The 22,736-nt window shown below is 38.3% G+C and overlaps 2 protein-coding genes across 2 annotated transcripts in view; both read right to left on the reverse strand.

The window, feature by feature from the left end:
* Positions 1–3,574, reverse strand: part of mbnl3 (muscleblind-like splicing regulator 3) — a 253,728-nt gene extending 250,154 nt beyond the window's left edge. Inside the window, exon 1 of the mRNA XM_051935117.1 lies at positions 3,304–3,574. The gene's annotated coding sequence lies outside the window, so the exon portion shown is untranslated. The remainder of the gene's footprint in view (positions 1–3,303) is intronic.
* Positions 3,575–16,599: 13,025 nt separating this feature from the next.
* The window catches only part of hs6st2 (heparan sulfate 6-O-sulfotransferase 2), a 36,310-nt gene continuing 30,173 nt past the window's right edge, over positions 16,600–22,736 (reverse strand). Inside the window, exon 2 of the mRNA XM_028815763.2 lies at positions 16,600–18,124. Within this exon, the coding sequence (XP_028671596.2) occupies positions 17,377–18,124 (748 nt within the window). The 3' untranslated portion in view covers positions 16,600–17,376. The remainder of the gene's footprint in view (positions 18,125–22,736) is intronic.

The following is a 22,736-nucleotide window of genomic DNA, read 5'->3' on the forward strand; positions in this document are numbered from 1 at the left end:
CCTTGAGGACAAGCTGACAGAGATGGGAGTAGATTCATACCTGGTAGCATGGATCGTGGACTATCTTACAGACAGACCTCAGTATGTGTGTCTCGGGAACTGCAGGTCTGACATTGTGGTCAGCAACACGGGAGCGCCACAGGGGACTGTACTTTCTCCGGTCCTGTTCAACCTATATACATCGGACTTCCAATACAACTCGGAGTCACGTGCAAAAGTTTGCTGATGACACTGCTATCATGGGCTGCATCAGGAGTGGGCAGGAGGAGGAGTATAGGAACCTAGTCAAGGACTTTGTTAAATGGTGCGACTCAAACCACCTACAACTGAACACCAGCAAAACCAAGGAGCTGGTGGTAGATTTTAGGAGGACCAGGCCCATCATGGACCCGGTGATTATCAGAGGTGACTTTGTGCAGAGGGTGCAGACCTATAAATACCTGGGAGTGCAGCTGGATAATAAATTGGACTGGACTGCCAATACTGATGCTCTGTGCAAGAGAGGACAGAGCCGACTATACTTCCTTAGAAGGCTGGCGTCCTTCAACATCTGCAATAAGATGCTGCAGATGTTCTATCAGACGGTTGTGGCGAGTGCCCTCTTCTACACTGTGGTGTGCTGGGGAGGCAGCATAAAGAAGAGGGATGCCTCACGCCTGGACAAACTGGTGAGGAAGGCAAGCTATTTTGTAGGCACGGAGCTGGACAGTTTGACATCCGTGGCAGAGCGACTGGTGCTGAGCAGGCTCCTATCAATTATGGAGAATCCACTGCATCCACTGAACAGTATCATCTCCAGACAGAGGAGCAGCTTCAGCGACAGACTGCTGTCACTGTCCTGCTCCACTGACAAACTGAGGAGATCGTTCCTCCCCCACACTATGCGACTCTTCAATTCTACCCGGGGGGTAAACGGTAACATTATGCAAAGTTATTGACTGTTATACCTGCTGAGCACTTTTTAACTTGCACTGTGTTTTTATCACTCTTTAATTAATATTGTTTTTATCAGTATGCAGCTGCTGGAGTATGTGAATTTTCCCTTGGGGATTAATAAAGTATCTATCAATCTATCTATATTTAAAGTGGTTAAATGCATAATGATAAATACAAGATAGACTAGATATAATTTTAGAAAATCTTTTGGATTTAGGAATGGATATCAAGAAGTTGGGCATATTTAGAAACTGGCAAACAGGTTAAAATCCTCATTAATTGTTGCAAAAGAAATAATGTTATGAATAAGTGACACTACTGAACATAAGAAGATCCACCATTAGAATATGAGGATGTACAATCTTTCTGTAATTCATATTTAAGGGATGGATTCTGTCTTACACCCCACACTGCCAGAGGTTCTGCCATGGAATGAAAAGGCAGATAAAAAATCCAAGGACCAGCCGATGAATAATAATAATAATGTGACAAAGCATGGCTCAAAAGCCAGAAGATAAAAAAAAAAAGAAACCAAACAACAAATGCAACATATAAACCAGAATTAAAATCAAAATAAACAAGTGAAATGTCCTGACTCCTTAAAAAAAATAAAATTACCTGCTGCACAAGAGTCTGTTTGTGATACTCAAAAACGTGGACATGGACGAGAGGGTGCTACCATGTTAATACTGATGGTACGGTGGCAATTTTTGCCTCCATCCATAAATTACACACTGGTTATTCTATATCTTTCCTGAATGAAGCAGAAATGTATATGTGTAAAATGTGTATTTATTCTTTTTCCTTTTTTAAATGTTCTGCTTTTTAGACAATTATTTACTAACTAGCTAAGCTACCCATCTACGTTGGGTTGAAATCTAAGTAATCAATGTAAACCTCAGTGATACTATTTGCAGTGCACCAATCAATCAATACATAGTTTATATGCCATTTAGTATTGGATTTGTAAAAGCAGTGTTAACATCTGTAATGCGACATCTGTCACAATGACAAATACAATGCATTTTATTACTAAAACTGTTGTAATTCGCCATCTGTTGGAATGACAAAGACATAACAACTGTCTGGACGCACATACATGTATCCTTTTGTTAAAGTGGGTACATACACAAGAAGGTAACACTTAAGTAGTTGCTCCTCCCAGAGTGCTCTACTCACCATTAATTGTCAGTATTCAAATACAATCAAGAAAGCAAATCCTTCAGAAAAACTGAATAAAAAAAACACCACAAAGTAAGCATTTAAAAATACAGGGGAAAATACAAACATCTTAATTTCCTGTGTGTGAATCTAAATGTAAAATCAAAGGAAAAAAACAGATCAGCTAATTAAACAATGCGATCAATTAAAAGCCCCCCCGGACTGAATTAGACAACCACAGGTATAGTGTTCCTAATAATATGCCCAAAGAGTGTATAACGCGTTGAGCGGAACTGCATTGCCTAACATTCTCAAACATGCTCAAGGCAATTCGCCGTCGTGCTGCCTATCCTCGAAAAACCAATCTATTATGCTTCGCTCACACCCACAATGACGGGCGCCCATTAACGCACATCTTTAAGGATTGTGGGGTAACTTTGGTTAATTAGGTCGTGTTGGCTTCCCCATGCAGCGGGTTCAAACTGTGCCTGCTCTCTGAAGCGCGTCTCCGGTAAGAACGTGTTCACTCCTTTCCTACATCTTTCTCCCTCTACATTCCTGACAGATTTCTAAAGAAGTTTCATTCCAGTGTGGTGCAGAGGTGTCACCCGCTGCACTCGGGTCCCAATCCGGGTAGTTCGTCGTGTGGCGGGGTGCGGCAACGTGCAATTAGCGCATGCTCCCAACCTCTCCCTCTCACAAGTGTACCCTACCTTTATCATGTTCAAGATTTTAAAGCCGGAGTCACAAATTCAGTAACATCTGCTAAGTAGTAATAGAACGTATCAAATGCAAACTCAAAGTATGAAAACTAATTAATAATAAACATTATTGCGATTTAACAAAAGCTTGCAATGTAATCAATGTTTATTTGTAATTAGAGTTAAGCTGCTGTGACTACTGTTGTCTTATTTTAATTTCTTATTTGTCTTTTATTCTTCTTTTCTTCATTATGTAAAGCACTTTGAGCTACTTTTTGTATGAAAATGTGCTATATAAATAAATGTTGTTGTTGTTGTACTGAATTTGAAAGCTTTAAACTTTAAAAGCTTTAAGCTCGAACTTTGGATTTAACTTAAAAATCACAAGTTTTTATTTCCAAGTTCAAATATTTTTTGCCACAATTTGTAAACGTCTGAGCAGCGGTTTGGTTTTTAGAAAAAGTGTTGAACTTTAGCAGAACGAAGATAAAGAGCTGGAGCTCACCTTGCGGCGTTTGGGGCTAATGAGTGCAGGTAGTTCATTTGTTCACAGCTTTGTATTTTTCCGAAAACGTCCAGTGTTCTTGTGCTATCAAAACAGCTGAAGTGCAAAGTCTTTTGTTTTTTCTTTCATGAAAACAACACTTCCTCCATACTGTAAATGTAATATATAAAAAGTAGAAATGAAGTGTGCAGGATGTGGGCTTACCTCATTGTGACACAGCACCATCTGCTGGAGGGCGACGGAACTGCACTGACACACCGCTAAACTGTATTGCTCACACACCCGCAAATGTCAGCAAAATGACATTTAACCATTTTGTTTTCTAACAATTACTAGGATTAACTCGAGTCTGGATGTAATTTTTCCAGCAGAACTGATAATGAAAAAGTAGCTCTCAGAGAAAACTAAGAACTGAAGACAATACAGTGGAGATCAAAGTTGGAACAATTTATGAACACTTGTTTTTTTCTGAAATATTGTAAATCTTCATTGCTCAAAATTTGAAGGAATATTAGCTGTGGGTATATCAATGTTCTACTAGTATGTTTTACAAAATAATCAAGGCACTTAAAAAAACCTTTATTTTATGGAAAACACAATGATTAAAATTAGAGAACAGTAACAATTGTAGCAGAAAGGAAGATTACAACCCAAGCCGTTTCTAGGATTTCTGCTGCCCTATGCGAAGTTGTAAATGGCGCTCAGCCACCCCGTTTGCTTTGAGAGGAATCATCATTGCCAGACCGTACATTGACACCTCGAGACAGGTACTGGGGACAGTGAAGCATTTATAACCACAAATTCACAATTTGAGAATGTCGAGTGTTATAGCAACATCTGTTTACAAGACTGTCTCAGAAAAGAAAAAAAAACACTCTTGAGGGGTGCCATTTCAGAAAATAAGCAGGAATTAGGCTGCATTAGTAGTCTTTATTTATTGCTTTTAATGTTTCTCGAAATGAAGTTCTAGTTACATATTTAAACCACCAACTAAACTTTTTGATTAGAGGCAGCCTTAGGGGTGTGCAGGGCCTAGGGCTGACAAATCCCACGCGGTGCCAGTAACAACAAATGCTGTTATCAGTATGTGAGGACTGTATAAACTTGTGTGCAAATTTAATAAAAATACTGTTAACATGCATCAGATTTTCTCATTACAGTGTTCAGCTAAATTTTTGCAAGATAACATGGGGACTTTATCAAAATATAACGATATAATCTATTAAAAAAGTGCAATGCATAATTCATGACAGTACCACAACAGTGCGAAATGCAATGTGGTGTCATACGGAAATTAGCAGGGCCTCTTCTAGAAAAATACCCAAATTGCAGGTATACGATATGAGTCTCGATATGCAGGATGTCATAGTCATAACTCACATTGATATCATGTCAGCTGGTTATCATTAGCGATACATATTTTTATGCATTAATATTAGAACATGTTTATGGCCTACAAATTAAATGTGAGTTTTAGTGTTTCGACAGGAAGTGTCATCATGAAATCTCTTACCGGTTTCCAGGTTTAGAGATGAAAATCCACTTATCTTGCCTTCCGACACTGAAAAGTTGTTGATGACATCTTGGTAGTCTAATCTGGAAGCAATGTCTTTTTCTACAGATAGGAGAAGCCAACCCAGCGACTAATGGGCTGTACCCATTTTAGGAAGAGATTATACTGGCGACCCATTTCGAGTGATGAAGGTGGACTATGGAATGTTTTCAAAGATGTACATGTACAGAATTTGACCTTGAAAAGAGATTTTAAAAGGGTTCCTCTTAGAAGCATCTGAAATATATATATATATATATATATATATATATATATATATTCACAGCACATCACTTTTTCCACATTTTGTTATGTTACAGCCTTATTCCAAAATGGATTAAATTCATTTTTTTCCTCAGAATTCTACACAACACACCATAATGACAATGTGAAAAAAGTTTGAGGTTTTTGCAAATTTATTAAAAATAAAAAAACTGAAAAAGCACATGTACATAAGCATTCACAGCCTTTGCCATAAAGCTCAAAATTGAGCTCAAGTGCATCCTGTTTCCCCTGATCATCCTTTAGATGTTTCTGCAGCTTAATTGGAGTCCACCTGTGGTAAATTCAGTTGATTGGACATGATTTGGAAAGGCACACACCTGTCTAGATAAGGTCCCACAGTTGACAGTTCATGTCAGAGCACAAACCAAGCATGAAGTAAAAGGAATTGTCTGTAGATCTCAGAGACAGGATTGTCTCGAGGCACAAATCTGGGGAAGGTTACAGAAAAATTTCTGCTGCTTTGAAGGTCCCAATGAGCACAGTGGCCTCCTCAGTCTCTGTTTTTTTATTTTTAATAAATTTGCAAAAACCTCAAGTAAACTTTTTTCACGTTGTCATTATAGGGTGTTGTGTGTAGAATTGTGAGGAAAAAAATGAATTTAATCCATTTTGGAATAAGGCTGTAACATAACAAAATGTGGAAAAAGTGATGCGTTGTGAATACTTTCTGGATGCACTGTAGATACTGGAGAATATAACGACAAATCCGCTTGAACAGGTCACACAGACCTCAAAAGCGGGGGCCACCCTTGCCACCCCCATATGCTGCTCTTGCTTTTGATGATAGTGACATTCTACATTTTTTTTTTAACTAAGACATTACAGTAACATACATATCATTTAAAATAAATTAAAACAGTATAATGACAACATTTAGTAAAACTGAGGATAGAATGATTATCTTTAAATAGGAATTGTGGCTAAACACTCCTGTTTACTGTATGCTTCTGTATGCAAATAATGCAATCTACCAATCCAAAAAAAACAAACAAAAAACACACAACTGCTTTAGCGTGCCCAGAGAGAATCTCACAAATTATGGTGAGCAACAGAGGATGATATTGGCTAAGTTTTAACACAAGTTTTAATGTATGCCCATTTGGGAGACGATCATAGTTTGGGTTAAATCAGCTTTTAGCAATTCACTCAAGAGCTACAGTCCTGTTGCCATTTCGATCGTTTTATTTTATTTCACCATGCCTGTCTCTTCTATGCCTGTTTCTTCTCTTCAGTTTAAGGATTATTATTATTGGCATCATCATTGTTGTTTGTATCGTGCTTGGACTGTGTAGGTCATCAGATGTTAAGACCGAACATCGCTAGTGTGCGAAAATAATATAAAACAATATAATCGGACATTCACTTTAGAGTCAATGGTCGTAGGTCTGTATTGTTTTTTAAAAAAAAAAAAAAAAAGCTGCGTTGACCAGGGCCATTTCTGAGAAACATTGTGTTGTGCATAGTGCAGACCATGCAGGTGCTGCTGAGGCACACAACATAAACATTTTTGTGTCTGACTATCTTAGTAGCTCTCCTAAGGTAGTCTGACAAGTACAGATTATGTATAGATGGGAGGGTGGTTCCAATGATTTCTTCTGCCATCTTCACCACTCTCTGTAAGAACTTTTGAAACAGTGCAGCTGCCATACCAGGCTGCTCGTTAAGATGCTCTCTATAGCTCCTCCGTACAAAGTTGTGAGAACATGTGTGTTTTTGGGGGGTGTTGTTTGGGTATCAAGGTTTACTCTCCTCATTGGTTGCAGAAAGTAAAAGAGCTGCTGTGCTTTCTTGACAAGGGAGGTTGTGTTTGTATTCCATGTCAGGCCGTCAATGATGTGAACCCCCATGAACATGGTGCTTCTTTCTGACTCGACAGTGATCGGTGATGCAATGGTTTATACGTGGAGTATGTGTCATGTGTTTCTTCCTGAAGTCAACAATGATCTCCTTCATCTTGTTGTGATTCAGTGATGTTGTCACATCAGACAACAAGTTGGCTCACTTCCTCCCTGTAAGCAGAGTCATCATCATCATTACCGATGAGGCCCACCACTGTTGTGTCGTCTTGAAAATTTGATGATACGATTTCAGTTATGCCTGGCCCAACAGTTGTGAGTCATCAAAGTGAACAACAGAGGGCTCAGAACCCAGCCCTGGGGGAGCCCACCAGTGTTCATGGTGATGGTGTCTGAGATGTTTTTTCCAACACGTACGGTCTGGGGTCCATCTGTGAGAAAGTCCAATATCTAGTTGCATCACAAAGTGTTGATGCTTAGTGGATAAAGTTTTCTTACCAAGTGCTGGGGGTTAACTGTATCGAAAGTGGAGCAGCAGTACATAACTATTCTTATTTCCCAGAAGGGCCATGGTCTGATGGAGCGTTGCCAATATAGCCTCATCGATAGGGCGGCACACAAAGTGAAGTAGATTGAATGCTGCAGGGAGTTTGGATGTTATATGGTCCTTGACCAGACTTCAAAACATTTCTGATGGGGGTGAGAGTTATAGGGCAATAGTCATTGCCCTGAGTCTTCCTCCTCCTCCAAATTTAACTGACTTTTTTACACACTTTCCCCAGCTTGAAGCCAAACATGTTTCCCATTGGACCTTCTTCTTTTGGCTGCTTCTGTTAAGGGTTGCCACAGCGGATCAACTTCTTCCATATCTTCATGTCCTCTCTCACCACATCCATAAACCTTCCTCTTCCCTGGCAGCTCTATCCTTAGCATCCTTCTCCCAATATACCCAGCATCTCTCCTCTGCACCTGTCCAAACCAACGCAATCTCACCTCTCTGACTTTGTCTCCCAACCATCCAACTTGAGCTGACCCTCTAATGTACTTGTTCCTAATCCTATCCATCCTCATCATACCCAGTGCAAATCTTAGCATCTTTAACTCTGCCACCTGTAGCTCTGTCTCCTGCTTTCTGGTCAGTGCCACCGTCTCCAATCCACATAACAAAGCTGGTCTCACTACTGTCCTGTAGACCTTCCCTTTCACTCTTGCCGATACCCGTCTGTCACAAATCACTCCACTCTTCTCCACCAATTCCACCCTGCCTGCACTCTCTTTTTCACCTCTCTTCCACAATCCCCATTACTCTGAATTGCTTACCCAAGTATTTAAACTCATCCACCTTCACCAACTCTACTCCCTGCATCCTTACCATTCCTCTGACCTCCCTCTCATTTACACACATGTATTGTCTTGTTCTTACTGACCTTCATTCCTCTCCTCTCCAGAACATATCTCCACATCTTCAGGGTCTCTTCAACCTGCTCCTACTCTCACTACAGACCACAATGTCATCAGCAAACATCACAGTCCATGGGGACTCCTGTCTAATCTCATCTGTCAACCTGTCCATTAACATTGCAAATAAGAAAAGGCTCAGAGCTGATCCCTGATGTAATCCCACCTCCAACTTGAATGCATCAGTCACTCCTACCACAGACCTCACCACTGTCACACTTCCCTCATACATATCCTGTACAACTCTTACATACTCCTCTGCCACTCCCGACTTCCTCATACAATACCACAACTCCTCTCGAGGCACCCTGTCCGATCGGACCTAAACAAATCAAATTTGCTCTCATCACTAAACTGAACTCTGGACCAGTTTGGCCACTGCAGAGTGGTCTTTCAGTCTGCATAGTCTTGAACAGTAAGACACTGACTGCCAAGACAGATCTTTACCTCGTTTAGCACTGAACTGGTCAGCAATTCCAGCTACAGTGTTGAACAGATTTCCCATGGAGAATCTCTGCCTTATCCTGTCCTCTCATGCATATATTTTAGGTGGACTACCAGCATTTTTGGGGGACTTGAATGAATTATTGTCATTGTAAATCTGCAATATTCTAGATATCACAGATGTGGAACCACCAGCTTCACTTGCAATGACTGAAAGGGTTAGCCCTTTGGCCTTCTTCTGCACAACCTGCTGTCACGGGGTTTCAGTCACCTTAAAGCGGAGTGCTGGCAGATAAACACTAATACTGGGGAGTATCTGAGCATCTTCTCTAATTTTTTAATCAGAGTTCTTCAAAGTTCTCATTTAAGTTTTTTATATTGTGCTTCAGAATATATTTAAATTATGAAATATGCCTAAAAAAAAACTGCCTTTGTATTCAAGATAGGATAACAACAATTGAAATGTAGGCAGTTGTAAGTTGTTTTCTAATTTTGATCACCACTCAACTTCACGTGTGATCCACTTTAAATTGGCAAGAGAAGAAAAAAAAAAACCTATCAGGTTGCCTATATTACAAGACCAAAACTGCATATCATCAAATGTGCTTAAGACAATTCTGCCATTCTGGAGAAAAAGGACAAAGATAGTGGCTGAACTCATCATACCTGCAACACATTTCTTCAGGCTCCGGCACTATCAGGCTGCACATTATTGGCTATAAGAAAAGGGAGCAAGTGCAGAACACTTCGGAAATGTGAAACTGTGCTAGAAAGTCACCATGGAGTCATGTAACATCACATGCACAGCCATTTCTAGTTGAGTAATTGGACATGGTCAGAATGAGATGCGCAACTGCAGTTGTCAAGTCCAATGTCTCCTTCAACTGCAAGTCATGCAACACGACATTAGCTTAAAGCAGGTCTTTCAGAATTTTGGAGTTAAACATAAGTGACTTTGGTTAATTAGGACCCACACACCGTCAGTTCCAATTAAGCCTCCTTTCTGAGGTGCACTTCTACTGTGATTAGTGCAGGATTGTGTTCACTCTTTCCCAACATCTTCCCCTGCCAGCTTTTTTTTTTTTTTTTTAAAGATACTGCTTTCTAATTAGCTGCTTTTGAAAAGGGCACTGCTGGCAAGGCAGACAATGTCAGCACTTCCATATAGTTGAGCCTCACCTGAACATGAAGAAATTCATACAACTGTACTCTACCTTCAGCTCAGCTTGCACTTGAATTTCTATGATGGTGGGGTTACTTTAAAAATCAGAGCCACAAATTCTGCAAAACATACTAGCTAGAAACAGACTTAAGGTCATATCACATTACACAACTTTTCTAGCAATTTACAGTCATAGACTTCACATCATCTAGGTGAGTCAGGGGCTGTTGTAGCGACCTCCTGTGACTCTCAGTCATGTACTCTGACAGACCCAATGACTATTCAGTCTAACTAGTCCATGACTCGTCTTGAGAAAATCAAACCATTGCTTTTTCTTAAAGGAATACTCCAACCAAAAATGATTGTTTATGTTACTTAACACATGAAGTTTATAGTGGACAAATGTTTTTTTTTTTTAAATTGCGTTTTCATGGCGTCTATGGTAACCAACGTTGGACAATAACAGCATCAAAGCCTTCATGAAAAATCTTGCATTACTCACGTTGCATAATCCACATGTGAAATCAGTCATATGCTCCAAAATTCCAAAACACCTGTATCATTACTAAAACATTAAATAAATCACTTCCAGAAAACCCTCGTAAACTAAAAAAAAATGTGCTCAGATACTCCTAAATGTTTGAACTGAAGACCTCCCCCCCCTCCAATAAATAAAATTGCATTAACTCTTTCAGGGCTGATGTCAACTTTTGTCAAAATTTCAGGGGTAGAGGACAGTAATCAGCTGTAAACTGCGACAAAACTTGCCCTTACATTTTAGTTCGACTCTCTTTGCTAGAAGGAAAGTTGCATAGCTTTGTTGATTTAACCACGATTCCCTGTGCGTGCAAGAGTAGTGAAGAGCAAACAACCTCTAAAATGGCACCGACATCTGGTGAGAGATCAAAGCAAATGTGCAAAGCAAAATACTCCATGGACGTTTTAGGTAATTTCGTTGAATAGGACTCTGACTTGTCAGACTCAGAGTTTGATGCAAGTGATCTGGAGATGTAGATCAAAAACGGAACTGAGGTACCAGCATCATCTGATTGGTTGCCAGCTGATTGTGGTGCTGAACACTTTTGTGTAGCTGATGCGCCTACAGCAGTGTTCACCTGGAAGGACCACCACTTAGGGTTTGTACCTCTTGTCATCATATTTTGTCACACTGTGCTGTGCGAAGACAGGCAGACAGCTGGCTCACAGTGCATTCCTGCTGATTATCGAGATGCCCCTGTGCAGCCACTGCTGTCAGAGATGCTGAACATGCGTCCACAGCAGCCACAGCACATAGCAACAGACGTTTTATGTTGATATACTGTATGTGTGAAACCATTGCTGGAAAAAATATTCAGCCCTCAAAGAGTTAAGAGAGGTCTACAGCTAGATTAAAAGATAAAGAAAAGCAAGTGAAAACATAAGGAAGAGAGTATGCCTCAGACTTGTGCATATCCATGATGCTTCACCAAACCGAAAGGCAGTTCACTCATGCAGTTTCACAGACAACTGCTAAAATAATCTACATGCATTCAAATTGTGCATATGACTGTAAATGTCTACAACAGAAATTGCTTGATTGGGTCTAAATAAGTTTAGTTTTAGTTCACAAGAGCACTTTTAAAAAATGACTATTTTAATAATATTTTATTAGAAGCAAGTGTTTGGGGTTTCTGAGCATACAGCTTGATGACTTCTCTTGTGGATTATACAGTACAACACTATAAACAGGAGAATTTTTTTCACACACATTTTGATGTTGTTTGCTGTTATCCAACATTGGTCACCATAGGCTTTTGATGTGTCAGAAAGTTTTTTTAAAATTTTATTTCAAAAACATAAAACATTACTTTTTTGTCAGCCAGCACTACGAACTACATGGGGCAAGTAACATAAAAAGGATCTTTTTTTGGTGGAATATTCCTTTAAGTCATGGGGGTGGGCTTGTATGCAAGTAACAGCTAACAACGGAATTACAAAGTATAGTCTGCATCTACAAAGAATACGGAAGATTGAGGGTTTTGGACCTTGCAAACAGAAGAGGGGCTCATGTATCTGATGTGTGGTATTTTCAGTGCAATGACTGGTTGGGGGATGTTCAAACAGTACCTGAACAGTCTGAACTCACCGTACCTGTAAACTATTCACAAGTGCATCAGGAAGCACACTATTGGCTGTCAGAAAAACGTGTAAACTCAAAATACTTTGGAAATGTGAAACTGCACAGGAAAAGTCTCATGCAGTCGCATATTTGGACAACAACAAAGTCTAGTGGAATAATCTGACATGCTTTGGTGAAAAGGTCAGCAACTGAAGTAGTCATGTCTGACATCCCATCCACCTAGAAGTCATTTAAAGCGTCATTAAAAGTGATATGATGCGTTGCAAGGCTGAAAATGTGGCCTTTCCTACCACTTCCTGCCAGGCTGGTACACAAACTGAAAATGAGTAAGTAGCATAGTACTCAACCCTAACATGTCAAAAAGAAGGTAACACATCCCCTATTGATCTTTGCAAGCAAATGTTGATAAATCAAACATATACTTAATATATAAAGTGGTTTACAATTTAAAAGCCATCATTTTACTTTGTTACATTACATTAAAATACCTCATAAATGGCATTAATCTCATACCCAAATATTATTATCATGCATTGCTACACATTGCAGCTCTGCATTAGATTTAACAAGGTGCCTAACAATGAGAAAAGGAAATTTCCAAAGGAGAAGTTACGCGTATTAAGTAAGGCCGTCACTGAACTTGACAAGTCAACTAAGACTTCAAGGAAAGACAAAACTGGCCCAAGATCTCGTGTGCTACCCATACTGGTGTGACAGAAGGTAGGATAGGTTGACATAGAAAAATACAAAGCACTTGATCATTACAGCAGACCCCCGTGACCCTGTGTTCGGATTCAGCGGGTTGGAAAATGGATGGATGGATAAAGAACCACCATACTGTTTAGTATGTGCACTTGTACCCCATTCTTGAGCAGCATGCTCAGGTCCAGTCAAGTAGGTAGGAGAGGTCAGCTTTAAGCAGCACTGATTTCCACAATTAAAACCCTTGGCAAGTACGCCATGTGAGAGGTCAATGGCTCGCCAAGCTGCCCTTGTAACATCAAAGCCTTCCTTTAACACTTGACTTTTCAGAAGGCTTTCAAAGGAGAGAAATCAATGTATAACACTGCCATTTGATTCTCTGCCTTCAATCGACTTGAAGCAGCACATGTCTCGATGTAGACAGCAAGGAGAGTTACTCAGTCTCCCCATAGTATTAAATTTAAGCCTCCTGGCACACTGCTATTGGACAGAATAAGATCTTAACATAATTCCAGCCAACATTCAATCCACATCCAATTTCTTTCTCTTTCACTTTATGACAAAAAATAAACTAGGATTAAGAAAGTAAAGCTAAACAACAGGTGAAAATGGTACACTGTACCAATGGAAACTGTGTCCCAAAACTGCACATACAATTAAAAAAATCTCTATGCATTACATTAAAAAGTTGGCTCATATACAGAACAATGACAGAGATCAGGAGCTGGCAAGATGCTTGAATTATGTATAGGAGGTAAACGTTCTGTGTTATATTTTAAATCTGCTATACAATAATAAAGGTAAAAGGAAAGGAAATGAAAAGGGACTGCTGTAGTTCAGACTGATGGAACAGACCGTAATGCAGGGCTTTCAAAATAATTATGAGACCAATACAAATCCTGTGGGATTGCGGGAAGTGTGCAAAATAATTTGTAAGAATACTTTCTCAGAATTTGAAATATGGCCACTCCTGTAAAAGTGCCCAGTAAGATGTATAGAAGCACAGCACCAATATGTGAACATAAATGTCCAATGCTCACACTTTGAGCAACAAAAAAGGTCTCCTTTAAGGGTTCAAAGTAGAGTTTGAAGGTTTCTATTGTTCTGCTCTCTACCACTTTACTTTGTAATTAATTCCATGTGTCTATGGTTCTTTCTGTGAAGACTAACTTCGTAATATTTCTGCAACATTTACCCTTAACAAATTTTTCAGTGTAATATGGAGACCAAAACTACACACAGCACCTCAAGTGAGGCCTCACTGGTGCACTGACTTGTACTCCACAGAAAGTGCTATATAACCCAACACCCTAGGAATCTTCTGTAAACTATATGGATGTACGCAGTAACATGTCCACTATGATTCTCAAGTCCTTCTCATAAGGGGGACTTTTAAGTTTTAAAGCTTCTTTTGTATATTCAATTCTAAAGAAAGTTGCCAAATACTTTACAAACAAAGCACACTTGCTAGCTCAACATTGCTCAATACCTTGTTCAATTACATGTTTTCCTAAGGATATGAAGTGGTAAAACAAGATTTCTTTTTGCTTAATTCATTTAAAATACATCTAATTATTGCCATGTAAATACTCCTTTCCTGAACTGATGATTATGTTTTAAATAGTAGTAAAACAAACCTACACAGAAAAAGTAAACATGTCAGATATCCTAAAAGTACCGGTATATATACATATGTGGCTTATGCTGAAATAGCAAATGTGGACAAATTAAAACAGATGTTTTCTTTGTAATAAAGTTTTTAGAATAAATCAGGCATTCCTGATATTCACCTCCTGCCATACAAAATCATTTTTTTACTGACACCATAAATAAATAAGACTGCTTCGAGTTAACACTTTCAAGTCACATATGTCACATTGGGAATACATTACTTTTCAAATTTTGACCCATCTCTAAAGTTTGACCCTTGTATTAGAAATTTACCTCAGTCTTAGTATATGAGGCAAAAATGTAAGATAAGATCATTTCTATTCTTAGGGGATGATTATAAAGTTTAATTCATCAATTTAGTACAAGACTGGATTATTGCAGCTCATTGTATTTTTGAATGGCATATTGGTCCTTGCTGACTACAGCAGTTTTAACAAATAATGGTAAGAAACTCACATTTCAGTCACTGTTCCAGCTTAACTGCATTTTTTTTACTGACCTCCTGGACAAATGACCTTATCATACTCATCCGTTGAGGCTTACATTATACTATATGCAAAGACACTGGTTTTCTACAAATTATATCTCTATGTCATGTTAAGTTCAAATGCATTTAAGGTTGCTTATATGTTTCTATCTTTACCTAATTAAATTTGTTTTTAAATTCCTGTAACCATCTCTTTGACACCTTGTAAAATATTCTGAGCTATATTCTTTGTATGAGGCACTTACCCTGTGGTCTGTGTGTGGATCCCAATGCCACAGTGCAGAGATGGGGACACTGTGCTGTCAATATGGAGCCTTCCTTTGGATGTGATGTAAAACTGAGATCCTGACTCTGTGGTCATTAAAGATACCTGGGCGTCTTTTGAAAAGAAAAGGGTTTATCCTAAGGTCCTGGCTAAATTGCCCATCACAGCCCCATCCATTCTGGCTGCCTAATCATTACTGTCTCTAACTGGCTCTCTCTCTCACCTCTTCAGCACCTAATAGCTAATGTGCAGTGAGAGTACTACCACAATAATGGTTTTCGTCGCATTATCCAAGCGGGTGCTACAGTTCCCCTCTGTCTAAGTGCTCCGAGTTGGGAGAAAAGCACTATATAAATATAATTATTAAGTTTAACAATTACACAAAACAAGATGGGGCCTCCTCTGTTAAGACCTCAAAGAGGCAGAATTATCTCACTTTGAACATCAGGTTAGCCACATTTTTAAAGGCTTGATTAGATATTCTACCAGTTAACATGTTATTTTATGGATGGGCTCTTATCCCTGCAGCCCTGAATTGGATAAGCAAGCTAGTACCAAATACCAAAAAAAGAAAACAAACAGAAAAAGGATTAACAGGTGATTACTACTGTCTGGAGTACTTGTATCCAAATCTTATTTTCAAAATTTATATTTTATGTTTACTGAGATGTTTTTTGGTAAAATACTTTCAATACAGTGACTAAATTTGCATTACAATTAATGTTTTTACTTAAGCAAACACACACACAAAAAAAACAAAAAAACTATTAAACTAGACAGTGTGGTGCTGCTGTGACATCTAGTGGACAAATTAAGTATTGCATGGATATGAACAGCGCAAACCAGACACTAATGCCATTCAACATTTCAGTTAGCAGACCACCTTTGGTTAATTAATCAGATGACAACTATTAATGAAAAATTGTATTCATTCTGAATATTGTGATTGCATCTTAAAATTTCACAGAAATTTTCCATTAGATCTATAAAATACACATTTAAAGGAAAAGAAATAATTGCATGCATTTCTACAGCATTCATCCCACAGCTCAACTAGCTCAGTGTCCTTTAACACATATTGCAAAATTATAAAATGCCACATAACACCCTTCTAATAAAAATATGAAAACATACTAAAACTCAAATAAATGAATGAAACTCTTAATTCTCTGAACAGGGAAGTGTAACCTCACAATTGAATGCTAAGCAGAGGAATAAATGTGTTTAAAAAAGGTAAAGTAAAAAAAAAAAAAAAAAAAAAAAAAGGTCAATTAATTCTTGCTGTTTTTATGAAAATTTAATTTCATCTTGACATACCAAAAAAAATTCAGTGTGATGATTAAAAAAATAAATAAAATCAAGAGGAAAATGAATACTAAAAATGTTAAAAATATATATATGTATATATACACACATTTACATACAGATGATCAGACCAGAAGGTATTTTGGTATGAATGTGAGGGTCACACAATGAAGAAAAGACAGTGATAATTTTCAGTAGACACCTGATGAGGCAACCCAAACAGACACTAAAGAGACAAACAGTGAAAACAAGATGACTAACAGCAAGATAAAGACGTCACAGTTTCAAGAGGTTAGATTTTCATACAGAAGGTATAAATAAATAATATCAAGCAAAACATTGGAAGTACAAGACCGCAAAAATGAACGGCCCATTTTGGGAACCATCTGAGCATGCCTTCGTCTGTACAAGCAGCTGAGCAGTCCCTGTATAGGCAGGGAATAATGGGTAGAGGCAATCATAGAATGCGCTTCTTCCCAGCCTGGAGATCAGCTGCCGCTATTGCTGTACGAGGTGAGAAATAAAAACTAAATATGAGCAGCTACCAAAGCTGCTACTTTAAGTATGAATCAGCTTTACAGTAAAAAGTGAATTAAATTCCATGCTAAAGTCAGCACAAATGCTTCAAAGCATCAGCAGAGAAGCACAGCATCTGAACAGAGTGTGGCTTCTGTCTGGCATTGTCCAAATATTACTAAGTGGAATTAAAACAAGGTCTTCCCATCTAGTCAACAATGGACCACCATTCATCAAGCACTTCTACTGAGCTTTTAGGTTTAGAAGACAGCATCACAGCAGAGTCATTAACCATTTAGCCCATCAGCCTATTATCGCCTCCACCTTTCTACATTCCCAATGTAGTCTGCTCCTGTCGAATTGTCTTCTGAGGCCCAGGAGGATGAGAGTGTCTCCTGCTGTTCTGTTGGGTTATTTACTGCCCATGGCAGATGGCCCCTCATAAGGCGCCGGCGCTCCTGCTGTCGCTGCCGCCGGGCCTCCCGTCTTTCTTTTTGCCGTGCATACTGGAAGCGCTGCAAGAAGAGGTCCTGGGCATAATCATAGAGCTCCATATCTAGGAAGTTGAGCTCCCGTATACGCTGCTGGGTTGCTTCCTCGATTTCCACACTGGACGCCCTAGTGCTGTTAAACTGGGTGAAGGGAGCAATGAAGTTCATACGAAAGGTGCGCTCAAACAAATACTGGGTCTTACGCTGAAACTCTGTCAGGCCAAAAAAAGCAATTTCTTTCAGGTTGTTCTTGGCACTTTCCAGCAGGCGCCGATTACGCTCCTCTACAGTCATTACAGACAGGTTATAACATCCTACCAGGCTGAGGTCTGCTAGCATGCGGACCTGGCGGTTGTTGGCCAGGTTGTAGGGACAGTCCATGAACTCTGAAAGTGTACATCCCGACCAGTCATCTCCTGTGTAACAGCTGGGCAGCTCAGAGGTGGTTGGGGAGCGTCCATCACACACGTGTAACGAGGCTTTCCACGTAGCTCCCCGTTGTACATGTCGCCACTCACTAAGGTAGCGAGATACTGGATCCCTCAAGATGGTGATGTAGTAGTAATTCCTGTTGAAGACACAATGGGCATCAGATTAGTCTTGATCAAGGGCCTTTCAAAATTACCACCATCACAAAATATTTTACAGTACAACTAAATAAATGTACAAACTACAGACTGTGTTTAAATAACTTTGAAGCTTGTCTTAAGTGTCCATTGACCAGCACCAAACAAAACTGACCAATGCAAAGTCATATATGATACCAGTGCCATGGCTATGCTTTACAGCCTAATAAGGAACCTTCCTAGGTTGACAGAAGGCTGGATGGATAGACTGATAAGCTAGACAGAAAAAATCCATTTCAAGATATACCCCTTGGTGGTCGTGGAATAATGGAACTTTATCAGGAGTCTTGGAATCTTCAACATGTGAATCAACTTCAGCACATCTTTTAACAGCAAACACAAACAATGCTCTGAAAACTTTAAAACTATTCTGGTCAGCTCACAGAAATGATGGGGAGGTCACAGAAAGCCAGATGTTGAAATGATTAAATACATATGGAAGAGTTAATGAGAAGTACCTAACAGTAGGTATTTCTTGGGCCTCCCTTCATTAACTGATTTTAGATAACCAAACGTTCCCACCATTTTGTGCTGTTTTTTAAAAATTGGTTCACGAATTTGGAGATGAAAAAAAAAGACATAGCATACAGCATGTATTCTATTTCCTTTTGTATAGCACATATTGTGTATTATGAAACACAGTCCCATTCATTACTCACCTGAAGGATTTTAACAAAGTTTACAAAAAAGAGGAGAACATTTACTTTGTTAGTTAAGATGCTCCATGGTTTGAACAACTCTGTACATTTAGTGACTACATTAAAATTAAGACTGCTTAACTGACTGTCAATACCAATGAAGATTTTGAACATCTTAAGTAGGCCACCACAAATTTTTCTCTGTACCTGGCCAAAAAACTTTCTACTTCTTTTAATATTATGAAGATAAATACAACTAGTTAAAGAAGGCATTTCTCTGTTTGAATATTGCGGAGTCAATCCCAACATTTAAAGTAAGATGGAAAACTCTTTATTTTAGATTAACATATTCTTGTTAAATTTGCTGCTTAAGTAATTTCATACTCCCATGATGTTAGTTTTAACCTAAACTGTTTTTGACTTGTCATTATGAAGTCTCTTTGCATTTTCTTTCTCTTTTTGGCCTGCCATGGATAGGAAGCAACATTACATATTATGAACTGATTTTCATTTGTCTACTATTGTCAGGAATGTAGCTAAACTAGAACAATTGGAATTTGAACTTAAAACAGCCTTGTACATGCATGCAGTTTCTACACACACTTATCTAGAGCAGGGTCATGGGGAAGGCAGGAACAATCTCTGGACAGGGCGCACGCCAATAGCAGGGTGAACACAAATACACATACTACATCACACAAATGGGTCAATTTTGCTTTTCCAAATGGAAGGAAACCCACTTGGACACCGGTAGAGCAGGCAGACTCCACACAAGCGGCAACCAAGACTTGAACTTTGCCTCCATCGTATGATGCTGAAGTACTACCACTGTTCCACGATGCCTCACGTTCTGTACGTGTGAAAATATGTACATTTTTGTATAAATCTTGTTACTGTAACTTGCACAATGTGCTAGAAATGTACTTAATATGAATAAGCTGAACCACATTATTTTACATTGACTATCCACTTTGTATACAGACCATTCTACAGAAGACCAGTTCAGGTTGTTTATTACTTGTACAAGATTCTGATTTCTGTATTTCATGGTGTATCTTTTGTTATAATACTACAGTGATCACTGTTGTGTGGGGGAATGCTGAAACACAGCACTAAAATAATTCTCTTTTTAATTACTTCACAGTTCATTGTTGCAAATATGAAAAACAGAAGACTTTTTCACCAAAAATAATAAGTGCTCACTGCTACACTCTCATGAGTACCATGCAGAGTGACAATATTCTGCTTTTCATTTTCTCTCATGCCTTTCTCATGCCTGGTAGTGTTAACTACTCTTTTCTGTCTCATTTCTCAGGTTCTTTCACAATTCTCAACATGACTTGTACCTCTGTGCATCACAGTCTTTTTGCAAGTAGCCTGTGGCATCAGGCTACAAGTCTGACTACAAAACACTTTGGCCTTGCTGGTGTATGATCAGAAAATATAACCCTTAAGACCGTTATAGATCAGAAAGGAACAGCCACTGAGAGCATTCACATGTTCTTTAATAATATTCACAGAAACCAGATTTAAAAAATGCCATGTATATCTTTATTTCAGTTACAGAAATCAGGATATGGGGTTAACAAACGTAAATTTCTCCACAAGTAAACTGGTTATGTGGACATGTAAACCCTTAACTGGGTTGAAGTTTTAAATTTTGCAGCCTGTGCATGTCCAACGCACTTTTGTTAACCACCACACGTCTTTCCTTTACTTATACATTAAGCAACCACTGGTAGAAAACAGTAGGAGCATCCATAAAGATAAAACTTATGGAGGCAAATATTTGGATGATAAGCATTATTCCTTCTCCTGGTTGAAATTATCTGTGTCAAATCACTATATAATAAAACATTAAGTTTTGTGTGTGTGTGTGTGTGTGTGTGTCCTGGCCTTATAGCAATATGATCGGTTTGGCTTAGGTATCACAATCAAAAATAGAAGTGCATGTGTTAGACACACGAGGAGCAGAAAAGGCATAGAAGGTGACTCCACGTGCCTCCTAAGATGGGAAGTATAAAAGCAGACAGAAGGTGAGAAAAGTGCTTCAAAAATGTGACAGAAACTGAGAACCAGGCTTTGTGGAAAGTCATTCAGAAAGGGAGCACCAGTCAAGAGAGGTTCAGACACATGTAAACACATAGGAGGGGTGATGAATGTGCATGTAAGGCAGGAGACCGCAAATATTTTAATTTCTATTACTTGTCTTTTGACAAGCAGTGTGGCTAGTATTTCACAAATTTCTAAATTTATGTTGATACATTGAACACACAGTGCTGAGCTCGGCAGCATGACCTCGGGAAATACAGGCTCCATCCTTGTTTTCATGTTCATGGGTGCTGTTGATATTGTTCTATTTTTTTTTAAGTGCATTTCTAGTGCATGTTTATGACATCAGAGCATTTTGCCAAGGGAGAGCTCCATAAGAGGATTTGGGCATATAAACTGGGGTCTTTAAGAAACCACATTTCTGCATTAACCAGGTCACTCACCTTATCCCAGTTGTGTGTGTGCATATAAAAGCACTCATCATGGCAGTATAAAGCCTCCACACCAGACAGAGCGTATGCCCTCTATATATCTTCAAGCAGATACTGCAAGGTACCAAATGCACTCTTAATTGCACATTCCAGATTATCAGAATACTAAATTACATTATTTCAAAACTGTTTATTCTTAAAATAAAAACACCTTTGCTTTCTAGATTTCAAATCATTGGCTCTTAATACAAAAAAAGAATGCTGGGTTCCACATTCTCAAAAAAAATAAAAGTATATTTGGTTCAAATTGCTGTAAGACACTATTTTTTATATTATATATACATATATATATATATATATATATATATATATATATATATATATATATACATATATACACATATATATATATATATATATATATATATATATATATATACACATATATATATATATGTATATATATACATATACATATATACATATATACATATACATATACATATATACATATATACATATACATATACATATATATATATATACACACACATACACCACATAGCAGGCTCAAATGACTGCATGTTTTAAGGAGATTTCATACTACACTGTGAATGACAAGAAATGTTACAACCAAGACATTGCTATTGGCTTTTTTTGTAGTCAAGAATTTTAATTACCATTTAAGCCTAGTAACAACTGCATCTTAGAACTAAACACCTAAAATCAAGTTTATGACAATAATGAAAAAATGTACTCACTGTTCAACTGAATCTCTATTTTACTCTACCCAAGTTACTGTGGATCCCAGTTAAAAGTATTACATTTTAAAAGACCCACTCCCTCATCTAAAACTACTTTTAAAAATAAGCATTAATGACTATTCTCCATGTGGAGTGTCATTTTCCACTCAAGTCATGCAGACCGCTAATCAATGGAGACAAATGATTCATTAAGTGGGGAAGACGCCAAGTGGTTTAGCGGTTTGCCCAAAGGACACATTCTGATCAGGAAGGTCACATCTTTGATATTGTTCCAAAATGTATTACAGAGCTACTCTTCTGCCAATATAGGACAAAAGCAATCTGACAGGAGGGATAGCTCTTAAGATCAGTTGCCCAGACACAGCAGAGCAGAACAAGTACCCCAAACCCAATGGAATTACCTCACTTTTACATTAAATATTGTTTGAAAAAGTATCAAACACTGCAACTCCTTTTCCAGTACAATCCATATAAATAGCATTCTGCCTCCCTGTACTGTCCCATAATACTAAAAGAATGCAGATTTAGTCAGTTTTTCATGAACTCCACAATGTAATAACCACTACAAAAATCTTTCTGAATGAGTTAACAGCCCAGACTACACAAAAACAATAGTTTTATTTATTTTTGTAAATTAATACTATAGACTATTTATGCTCATTATATTCT

Source organism: Erpetoichthys calabaricus, chromosome 12 (genome assembly GCF_900747795.2).
Source record: "Erpetoichthys calabaricus chromosome 12, fErpCal1.3, whole genome shotgun sequence".
NCBI classification, from domain to species: Eukaryota; Metazoa; Chordata; class Cladistia; order Polypteriformes; family Polypteridae; genus Erpetoichthys; species Erpetoichthys calabaricus.